The sequence below is a fragment of the Morus notabilis genome, unplaced genomic scaffold (genome assembly GCF_000414095.1).
Source record: "Morus notabilis unplaced genomic scaffold, ASM41409v2 Scaffold629, whole genome shotgun sequence".
NCBI lineage: Eukaryota > Viridiplantae > Streptophyta > Magnoliopsida > Rosales > Moraceae > Morus > Morus notabilis.
This window is the reverse complement of record NW_010363794.1, coordinates 127936-140143: the sequence shown is the minus strand read 5'-3', so window position 1 is coordinate 140143 and position 12208 is coordinate 127936. Positions and strand designations below refer to the sequence as shown.

At 36.3% G+C, this 12208-nt stretch overlaps 1 protein-coding gene across 1 annotated transcript; it reads right to left on the bottom strand.

The window, feature by feature from the left end:
- Positions 1-10608: 10608 nt before the first annotated feature.
- Positions 10609-12086, bottom strand: LOC21397484 (signal recognition particle 43 kDa protein, chloroplastic). The gene has a single exon (XM_010104999.2). It carries the CDS (start codon positions 11853-11855, stop codon positions 10689-10691), a length of 1167 nt encoding a protein of 388 aa, XP_010103301.2. The 5' UTR covers positions 11856-12086; the 3' UTR covers positions 10609-10688.
- Between the last annotated feature and the right edge of the window lie 122 nt (positions 12087-12208).

The window sequence follows — 12208 nt, the reverse complement described above, 5'->3', positions numbered from 1 at the left end:
AGGGAAAGAAACTCAAGCTGAAAGAGGTTCTCAGAGCCGATGCGTTAGTAGCTGGCAAAGTCTATTTTCCGATCATAAAAGACTTCGAGGATCAGCTCTATAAGGCTGAGGTTTACTGTAATCTGCGCGGAGAAAGATTCTTAAAACGCATTGTGCGCATAATGATTAGACAAAAAGCTCGTGACAGATGGTGATAATAGTCACAATGCAAATGATGCAAGCAAGGATGGTGAAGGTGAAAGTAGTCACAATGCCAACGATGCAGTGAAGGATGGTGATAGTCGCAATGCGGACGTTGCATTTAAGGATGATGCAGGGAAGGATGATGTGATATGCCTGTGAATGATGTTGCAAGGTAATTAGGCTACAATGTTGTGTGGATCGTCTAGTTTTGGTTTATATTTGGCAGAATAATACTAGGTTGTTTTGTAGATTGCGTATGGTTTGTTATTTGGAAGAACGAAGTAATGTTCAGACTTCAGACTATTCTGGGAATGATGTGGTTATATATATATATATATATATATATACACACACACAATCCTGATGCACAAGACGTTGAAGAATGTTAGCTTCTTTTTTTTTTTTTTTAAATTAATGCTGAATAATGCTAGCTGTGACATTGTGTGACAATGATCTTTTAGACTTCAACTTTTCTTAGGAAAAATTATTGTTTAATTTCAATCACCATTAATAATAAGTCGGTGCGTTAAAAATTGTATCATGGTGTGGAATTTAGCAAAATATATCTACTTCATTGACAAGTCTATATAACTACACACGTGTAGTTTAGTGATGATAATGAACAAATAAGGCCACTTATTTTATTGATATTTTATATGCTCATTTCCTCTACTTTGATGGACTCTTGGTACAAGCAAGTAGCAAGTCGTTTCAGTAAATCTTGATTTTTTATAGCATGTCTACCCAAGTTTATTCTTATTTTTTAACAATGAGGACGATGAAGCTGTAAAATCTCAGGCAACAAAATTCTCAGCAACTTCCCCTTGAGCCTTTATCACCAGAGAAGAGCGTAATTCCCTTTCTGTCCTTTTTCTGAAGTTGTCGAAGTCTGCACTTAGAATCCCATCCTTTTATATTCAAAATTCTTCAGATAAAGATGTCAGCTTTCTTTCAAGACCTATTTTTTCATCTTCAACTGATCATTTTTAAGAAAGTTTCATATTATTTAATAAAGCTACTCTAGAATATTCACCACTACTCGCTTAGCCTTAGGGTTCTCTCTCTATAACTGCAGTGATTCTACAAAAGCCGTAACCGTTCTCCTCAGCATTATCTTCGGCATCCTCAACTCGAATCACTTTCTGAATTCATCACCGGTGTCAACTTCTGCACCAACAGCAACATCCCAAGTTTTTCTGCCACAAAAATCTATTAGAAACTTGAGTTTATTGCTTCCATCTCTTAATCATATATCTCTATCAAAGTCGTTTTTTTAATTCATGTGACAAAAATAATGGAAAAATAAGTAAAGGGAGGTAAGCTGAATAAATAAAGAGAGCCGCATAAGTGAATATAACTTAAAGAAAAGTTGGCTAACCCTACCAATCGTGCTTGAAAAATGGAAAGAGCCACCAGTTTATTTCTCCAGCGAATCAAATTAGCCGAAGGTGTTAGATCATGAGCCCATGCTAAAGTTTCAATCAATTCCTACCAATATCCATGCCAGGAAATTAAGAACATAAATCTAATAGCCCAAACAAGATGTTCATGTCCAAATAAGAACATCCACGCCCAAACCGATAAACTATTCATACTGAAGAGGTTATATCCGTTGATAAGTTGTGAAGAGTTTAACCATAGATAATCCCCTAATCATCCCATCAAATAGGTAGAAGACTCACGGATATGAAACGTTACCCTACGACAATGTGATGTGCTTCCCATGCTAATAATTAAGTCACCCATGCAATGGTATTTAACAAACAAAAAACCGCCAAATAATTTGCGTCCCAAACCCAAAATATCATAAGTACCACCTCGTCCAGGACCCCTAGTTAGCTCCCCATATCCGATAAAATTCTTGAATAGTAATAAGTTTTTCTTTTAGACGGAGAGCTTTAGAAGGTTTTACTACTTCCATACCAAAGAGCTTAGGCATATTGGAGTCGCTGGTTAAGAATTGTTTCTTAGTTCTTTTGTCTTTCAAGAGCCTTGTTTACGTTAAAGGAACATGAAGACATTCAAAGTGATGAAGCTAAATAGAGAAGACAATCAAAATAGTGATAGATTGTTACTAAGTAGATCTTACCCTGTATATCATAGCTTAACATTTACTTTTGTTATTAATTTCTCTCCTAAATAGTCAATGACCATTGCCGTTATGTTTTTTTACTTTTTTTTTTGTCAACATTTACTGCTCTTTTCCGCAATAGTCTTATACCATTTTTATCTTCTTCTTTTTTTCCCCCCCTAGTTAAGCCATATTCATCATTTTCAAGTTTGGACACTTTTATCAAGAGATTGTGAATTTTTATAGTTTCAATGAAAATATACAAAGTGACATCAGTTGTCAACGTGCCCTTGATTTTATTTTAAGACTAAGTACTCCAAAATCACTCATTGTCCTTATGAAAGACAGTTAAAAAGAATGACATAACAATTTTATTTGTAGTTTTTGCGATAGTTGCAGTTTTAGTAATAAAAATAAAAAGGCAAAAAATAAGAAATAAAATTCAGTTTTCTCTTTTAAAATAAATCTTGTTTTCAAACCTAATCCAATTAATATCAAGAATTTAAACCAAGCTTCATAACATAAAACAAAAGTAAGAAAAACGTTATATTATTTTTCATATATCATTAGTTTATTTTATGTATAGTTTTTAGGCTATTGTTGTGAGAATTCTCAAGTGCATGAAATCACACAAATAATATAATGTTCTGGAGTACGGATATCACTCCCCCACCCCTATACCTTAATATTCATTCTAACATTTGTGTGTGTATTTTTTTTCTTTTAAGGTATAGAGGTGGGGGAGCATACCAAGCTTTACCCCACATCCATTATTATCTCTAAACTAAAGTGAGATGAGATTCAACTTGAACAAATAGAAAACTGTTCAACAACCAAATCATAAATTCAATAGCAGCTACAAACCCAAACAATAACTACATAAACTTAAATTCAAGCATAAATTGGTATATTGAAATCTTTCTGTTGATTCAATTACATATAATTCATTGGAAGATTATTTCTGCAATATTGAAGATAGAAGAAGGAAAATGACAATTCCTTTTATTCAACATCAATAATACGACAACATTATTAAGAGATAAAGAAGATGACGCGGATGTTTTAAATGCAACTGGAACACTGGTGTTTGACCGCTTAGAAAAGTCATATTTCTTCAATCCTTCAGCAATACATATATATATATATATTGTATCGGAACATTATAGGGTGTTGGAATATATATATATATATATATATATATATTGTATCGGAATATTACAGGGTGTTGGAACATAATTCTTCTGATGAGAGAGAGAGAGAGTAAATTGCTTGTAACAGAAAAGGCCTTAGAGAGAGAAACAAGTTCTAGAGTGAGAAAGGGGTAGAAAAGAGGCTATCTTGCTCTGTAATTTTCTTGCTTGGGTTTCTCAGGAAAGAGGGCTGAGATTTTCTGGGAAGTTTTACTCTTGTAATTGTTATTGTAATCAGAATATTGTTGATTAGTGCAAAACGAATTCCTCTGGGGAGTTCATGGAGACATAGGTGGATTTATCACCAAACTCCGAGATCAATTGCTTGTGTTCTTGAGTTTTCTTTTCTGTTTTTTGATTCTATGATTGAAGTTGGTGTTGGATAATTTTTTCCAACAGTGGTATCAGAGCCGGTTATAGGCGATCAATTTCAATCCAAAGTTGAGTTCAAGAACACTGGAGGGAGAAGAAAGTCTTGGTACAAAGACGATTCGTTCAGACTTTGATGAGTTCGAAGACATTCCTCTGAACGAGCAACCATCAGAGGAAAATCCAACCACGAGTTCGGTAGATCAGACAAGGCAAACTCAAGATCCCTTGAATTTGGAGTTATGGGAAATCTGAAAGTGGAAATTTAGAAGTTTGATGGCTCTTGAGACTTCCGCATATGGAGGAGAAAGATCAAAGGCCTTCTTGCTCAACAGAAACTGCTTCGTGCCCTTGAGGAATCCCCAAAATGGCCGGATGACTGGAGTGAAGATCAGAAACAAGAACTCTTGGAAACAGTAACAGGTATAATCATTCTACATCTTTCAGGTGTTATCATTAGAATGATTGATAAAGAAGATACAACTGCAAAAATCTGGAATAAATTGGATGAGCTATTTCAGAAAAAAATCCTTGACAAACAAAATCTTTTTGAAAGAGTGACTGTTTAGTTTTAGAATGAACACTGCCAGAACTCTTGATCAGAATCTTGATGATTTCTTAGGAACGAATATAGAATTGGCAAATTCTGGTGAAAATGAGGCATTTAGTGGTGAAAACCAGGCTATAATCTTGTTGAATGAGCTTCCTGAGTCATTTAAAGAGGTAAAGTTTGCCATCAAATATGGCAGAACATCAATTACCTTAGAAGAAGTCATCTCAGCACTGAAGTCAAGAGATCTTGAAATAAAAATTGAGAAAGGAGAGTCTTCATCGGGGGAGAATCATTTTGCAAGGGGCAGAAGTCAGGAACGTGGAAGTAATCAAAGGGGAAGAAGCAACAATAGAGGGAAAAGTAAATCATCCTCAAAAGGCCTTGGACAAGGGAGAAGGTGTTTCTTATGTAACAAACTAGGTCATCTCAAAAAGGATTGTTATGCCTATCAGAGAAAGGTCACTCATCAAATGGCTCAAACAACCATGAAGTTGCAAATTTTTCAGATGGATATGAGAGTGGTGAAGTGCTCTTGGTGTCAACCGAGGCTAAAGATCAGGACTGGGTTCTTGATTCTGGTTGTACATACCACATGACACATAATAAATCATGGCTTATAAATTTCAGAGAAGTGAATGGTGGAAAAGTGATGATAGGTGACAGTCATACTTGCCAAGTTGAAGGCTTAGGCACAGTTGCCATAAAGATGTTTGATGGCATTGTTAGAATCCTAGCCTAGCCAGAAACCTAATATATCTAGGTGTGCTTGATGATTCAGGGAATGTGACAAAGATAGAAATGAATTCTATGAAAATATGTAAAGGTTCAGTGGTGGTTCTGAAATGAGTCAAAAAGGATGGGTTCTACCACTTTATTGGTGACACACTTACTAGAAAATTATCAGTGGTTGTTGCACCAAAGGACAAGAAGGTTGTTTTGTGGCACAATAGGCTTGGACACATTAGTGAATGTGGGCTGCAGATCATGAGTGAACAGAGACTGTTGGGAAAGGATAAAGTTAGCAAAGTAGATTTATGTGAATCATGCATTCTGGGAAAACAAAATAGGCTCAAGTTCAAGGCTGGAACACATGAGTCCAAGGCACCACTGGAATATGTACACTCAGACTTGTGGGGGCCAGAAACTACTCCAACACATGGTGGTAACCTTTATTTTCTGTCTATTCTTAATGATTATTCTAGGAAGGTTTGGCTTTACTTATTAAAGAATAAAAATGATGCTTTAAGTAAGTTCAAAGAGTGGAAAACATTACAAGAAAATCTGACAGATAGAAAGGTCAAAACTCATAGGACTGATAATGGATTTGAGTTCTGTAACAAACTATTTGATGATTACTGTACATAGGCAGGTATCTAGAAACATAGAACAGTTAGGAAAATCCCATAGCAAAATGGGGTTGCTAAAAGAATGAACAGAACCATTCTAGATAAGTCTAGGTGTATGTTGTTTCAGGCTAGCTTGCCTAAGAGTTTCTGGGGTGAAGCTGTTATGACAACTGCGTACCTAGTCAATAGATGTCCCTTAGTGCCATAGAGTTTAAAACCCTTGAGGAGTTATGGAGAAACAAACCACCTGATCTGTCCCACTTAAGAACCTTTGGGTGTGCTGCCTATGCTCACCAAAAGGAGGGGAAATTAGATCCTAGATCTATTAAATGTGTTTTATTAGGATATCCTAAAGGGACTAAAGGTTATAGATTGTAGGTTAGAGATGGAAAAGGTTTTAAAACAATAAATAACAGAGATGTCATATTTAATGAATTTGATTTTCCATGTTTATCTCACACTAATATGTCTGCAGGAAAAGATACTTCTTTAACTAATAATGCAGGTACTATTGAGAGTCAAATTCAGGTGGAGCCTCAATAAGGAAAAACAGACATTGATCAGGTAAAGCATGGGTAAACTCAGTCACAATAGATTGATTATGGAAATACCTCTGATGAACCAGAATCTCAGCCATCAGATGTAATGCAACCCACTCCATAACATGATCATGATAGATCACTGCCAGATGACTATATACTAGTTAGGGACAGATCAAACAAAGTTTCCAAGCCAACTTAAAGATATGGATTCTCAACCTACTCAGACTTCTTAGCCTATGCTTTCACAACAACAATGAACATCGACAAACATGAACCAAAAAGCTATAAGGAAGCTGTTAGTTGTAAAGAAGCAAGCATGTGGATTCAAGCCATGAAAGAGGAAATGTCATCTTTATACAAGAATAGATCATGGGAGATTGTGAAGAGACTAAAAACTCAGTATGTGGTAGCCTACAAATGAATTTACAAAATTAAAAAGGGATCATCTCACTCAGAACCTGTGAAATACAAGGCAAGATTGGTTGTCAATGGATTTACTCAAAAGGAAGGTGTGGACTTCACATAAATATTTTCACCGGTGGTCAAGTACAAGACAATCAGGATCATGTTATCTCTTTTGACTCAATTTGATCTAGAACTAGATTAAATGGATGTCAAGACTGCATTTCTCCATGGAGAATTAGAGGAAAGAATATACATGGAGCAGCCTGAAGGATTTAAAGTGCAGAAAGACAATGACATAGTGTGTCTTCTTAAGAGGTCTTTATATGGCCTAAAGTAATCTCCCAGACAATGGTATAAAAGGTTTGATACCTTTATTTCTAACTAGGGATTTGCAAGAAGCTGGTTTGACACTTGCCTATACTACAGAGTATGCAACATATTGAATGTTGAGTACCTATTATTGTACATTGATGACATGTTATTAATAAGTAAGGAGAAGACAAAGATAGTCAAGATGAAAAAAATGTTGAAATCATAGTTTGAAATGAAGGATTTAGGTCCATCAAGGAGAATTCTTGGCATTAAAATTAACAGAAACAGGAGTACAGGAATTCTATTTCTAAATCAGAGAAAGTACGTAGAGAAGCTAACTGAAAAATTCTCTATGTCAGGAGCCAAAGCATCGGGACAGCCCATAACCTCTCAATTTCAATTGTCATCTCAACAGTGTCCTAATAGTGAAGAAGAAAGAAAGTATATGGAAAGTGTTCCATATGCTAATGTTGTGGGATCAGTGATGTATGCAATGGTCTGTACCATACCTGATTTAGCTCATGCCATTAGCACCTTAAGCAGATTTATGTCAAATCCAGGCAAGTACCACTGGGAAGTTATGAAATGGCTATTAAAATACATTAGTGGTACTACCAATTATGGATTAAAATATAAGAAGCATAGATAAGAAGTTACAGTTGAAGGTTTTGTATATTTTGACTATGCTGGAGATAGAGATAGCAGGAAATCAACTACTGCCTACTTCTTTATGGTGTGTGGTAATTGCATTAATTGGAAGTCACAACTCCAACCAATTGTTGCATTATCCACCACCGAAACAGAATATATGGCAGTCACTGAGGCTATCAAATAAGGCATTTGGGTTCAAGGTTTGCTCAAGGAACTGAAGCTACTAAAAGGAATAGGAACTGTATACTCTGACAATCAAAGTGTTATACATTTGTGTAAAAATCTTGTGTATCATGACAGGACAAAACACATAGAAGTCAAATACCACTTCATAAGGGAGAAGATAGCAGAAGGAAAGATCAACATTGAAAAGGTTCCTACTAAAGTGAATCCGGCAGATATTGGGACAAAGGTTGTAACTCTTAGCAAGTTTAAGCATTGTCTTAAACTGCTAGGAATTGACAATGGCTAATGATAAATGAGGTCGAGCAAGGATCCAGAGGAAGGGAAGATTTCACTAAGGAATTATATGTAATTGAGGTGGAGATTGTTGATTCAATTACATATAATTCATTGGAAGATTATTTCTGCAATATTGAAGATAGAAGAAGGAAAACGATAGTTCCTTTTATTCAACATCAATAATACGACAACATTATTAAGAGATAAAGAAGGTGACGGGGATGTTTTAAATGCAGCTGGAACACTAGTATTGAACCGCTTAGAAAAGTCATATTTCTTCAATCTTTCAGCTATATATATATATATATATATATTGTACCGGAACATTACAGTGTGTGGGAACAGAATTTTTCTGATTAGAGAAAGAGAGAGTAAATTGCTTGTAACAAAAAAAGCCTTAGAAAGAGAAATAGGTTCTAGAGTGAGAAAGGGGTAGATAAGAGGCTATCTTGCTCTGTAATTTTCTTGCTTGGGCTTCTCGGGAAAGAGGGCTGAGATTTTCTGGGAAGTTTTACTCTTGATATTGCTGTTGTAATCAGAATATTATTGATTAGTGCAAAACAAATTCCTCTGGGAAGTTCGCGGAGATGTAGGTGGATTTATCACTGAACTCCGAGATCAATTGCTTGTGTTCTTGAGTTTTCTTTTCTGTTTTTTGATTCTGTGATTGAAGACATTTTTATCAAGAGATTATGAATTTTTATAGTTTCAATGAAAATATTACAAAGTGACATCAGTCTCAACGTACCCTTAATTTTATTTTAAGACTAAGTACTCCAAAATCGCTCATTGTCCTTATGAAAGACAGCTAAAAAGAACGACATGGCAATTTTATTTGCAGTTTTTGTGATCGTTGCAGTTTTAGTAATAAAAATAAAAGGGCAAAAAATAAGAAATAAAATTCAATTTTCTCTTTTAAAATAAATCATGTTTTCAAACCTAATCCAATTAATATCAAGAATTTAAACCAAGCTTCATAACAGAAAATAAAAGTACGAAAAACGTTATTTTATTTTTCATATATCATTATTTTATTTTACTTATATTTTTTGAGCTATTGTTGTGAGAATCCTCAAGTGCATGGAATCATATAAGTAATATAATGTTCCGGAGTACAGATATCACTTCCCCACTCTTATACCTTAATATTCATTCTAACATTTGTGTCCGTATTTTTTTCTTTTAAGGTATAGAGGTGGGGGAGCAAACCAAGCTTTACCCCACATCCATTATTATCTCTAACTAAAGTGAGATGAGATTCAACTTGAATTCAAGCAATAGATGGAAGAGATAGAATTAATAGTAGCTACAAACCCAAACAATAACTACATAAACTTAAATTCAAGCATAAATTGGTATATAGAAATCTTTCAATAAGCAAGAAGTTGATAATAATCCCATAAAACAGGTGAGGAACTTACAAAATACTATTCAAGGTAAGCAATCGGTGAGGAAGAGATGGAAGAGATAGAATTACGCCTCAGGTACAATAGCAAACAACAAGGGATGGACCCACGATGGAACTTGATAGAGGTTGGGTTGCAAAAAGACGACATGATGTTTTTGGGCTAAGAGATGGGGAAATGATGGCTTTTTGGCACAAGAGCTCTCATTGTTGTTATTTGTATGACACAAAGCTCAAGGCATTGAAGAAATTGAGTGGAATGCTGCTGAGGTGTTTTAAGATCTCTTTTATTTTATCGATTTGAGTTTAAAATTTAAATTTTATTATAATAAAAAAATTTTAAAAATAGTCATATTTAATATTTTTATTACAATAAAAAAATTTCATATAAAATTACATAACAACTCAAATTAAAATTAAATCAGTAAACTAAACGAGCCCTTAAAAAAATAAAAAAGAACTACTGGCTTGAGAAACTATCTAATTAATAGTAGCCAGTGTTACAAGGTGCTTGACGCAGACTTTTGTGTGTGTGTATTTTTTTCTTTTTAGATTTCAACAAGATTTTGATGTGGAAATTGTTAATGACTCTTCTTTATTCTTCTTCTTCTAGTTTTTCATGGGATAATAAATTAGTAATAGTTAAAATATTTAGGGCCTATTTACTTTGTTGATTTAAATTTTTAATTTGAGTTTAGATATAATTTTATGTAAAAAAATTTTACTGTAATAAAAAAATTAAATGTTTCTGTTTTTGAGAATTTTTTACTGTAATAAAAATGGATTTCTATGGTTTTATTTCAGTGACAAATTTTTTTTTCCCTTTTATGACATTTATGGTGGAACGAGAACCATTTGAAATTCATGAATGTGTATGTGTTTTCCGGTCATGAGTTTAACCAACTAATCTAATTTATTTTTCCTTTGATTCTGGTTTCAATTTTTTTTTTTTTTTTCACAAATGCACGTGAAACTATTAGTAGGTTGAACCCCTAAAATATTCCTTCTAACATCTAATCGTTTATTAATTGACGTCATCAATTAAAATACATAGTAAAAAAATAATTAAATCTAAAATTCTAAAATATTAAAATTATGTTTAGAATCAATAATCACCCAATCTTCTCATTACTCATAACCATTATCATTTATCATCCACAATATACAAAGACAAAAAGAAATTACAAAAACAAAACCTTTCATTGCCCATCATTACTCAACTCTACCCCAACATCAACTTTTCTCTCATTTTGACCCTCCTCCTCAAACTCTTTAATCAGATAAGGATCAACATTCTCCTCCGGCTCCCACGTGGCATCCTCCATATCCGCCCACTTCACCAAGTACTCATTCTTCCCATCATCCCCGACCCTCTTTCCCACCACCGCCTCCGCCACCGCGTATTCCAGCCCCGCCTCGTAATCCCTCACCAAATCCTCCGCCACAAATCTCGCCTTCACCCACTCATTATTCTCTCCGTCCTTCCACTTCACCAAGTACTCCAAATTCTCTCCTTTCCCTCTCCTCTCCATAATCTCCTCCACCCCCGCGTACTCGAAAACCGCCCCTTCCAACGCCCTAACCGCCCCTTCCAGCCCCAATCTCCTCCCGAACTCCATCGGATTCCCCCTCGGCGTCGCCATCAGAATCTCCCTCGCCAGATCCAACGGCGTCCGCCGCCGATCGTCTTCCACCTCGGGATCCGCGCCAAGACGGAGGAGTAAACTCACCACGCTGGCCCTGGCGTACCCCGCCGCCATGTGCAGCGCCGTCAACCCGCCGGCTTTGTCGCGCCGGTCAAGGTCCGGACCGGCCTCGGCGAGGATTTTCACGCACGGCTCCGAGCCCAGCCCCGACACGAAGTGGAGGGCCGTCCGGCCGTCGGAGTCAACTGCGTTGACGTCGCGGCCGTCTTCAGCCTCGACCAGGGCTCTGAGGGCGTTCTCGTCGGCTTTCTTTGCGGCGGTCCACCAGGGAGTCTCGTACTCTGCGACGACGTCCTTGGCGATGTAGTCAGCCGGGACCCACGACGGCGCGTGGCCGTCCTTCCACTCGATCAGGTACTCCATTCCGACGGCGTCGCCATCGAGCGCTCTCGAGCCGATGATCTTGCTGACTTCGCCGTAGTACTCGTCGGCGGCGGCGGCGGCGAGTGTTTTGGGGTTCTCTTGGTTTTGGATGACGTGGACCGTCGTGAGATTGGGCTTTGGGCCGGGCCTGAGGCGAATGGATTGGGTGGCGGTGAAAGGAGAAGGAGAAGAGGTGGTGAAGTAAGGACACTGGTTTTGCTTTGGAGAGAGTTTGAGGTGAGAGAGAGATTGGTTAACGAAGAGAGCGTCCATGGAAGTGGGAAGTTTGGAGTTCATGTGTGAGTTGTGATTGGACTAAGGAAGCAATGTTCTTCTTCGAGTTTTCATTTTTTGGATTCTGCGTAATCTGAGAGTGTGGTGTTGGAAGATAAGAAATCCCATCCACTTCCGACCTAGCTTCATGGCCGTTTTCGGGTGTGAGTGTGTGGGGACGTCTTTGGCATTTTTGTTTTCTCTATGGCTCGAGTTTTTTTCTTGCGTTGATATGTCCGTACTTTTAAAATTGAGACCCGATCATTTCATTTGAGTTTAAAATTTATTTTATCGATTTAAATTTAAATTTTAAATTTTATTATAATAAAAAAATTTTAAAAATAATTATATTTAATTTTTTTATTATAATAAAAAAA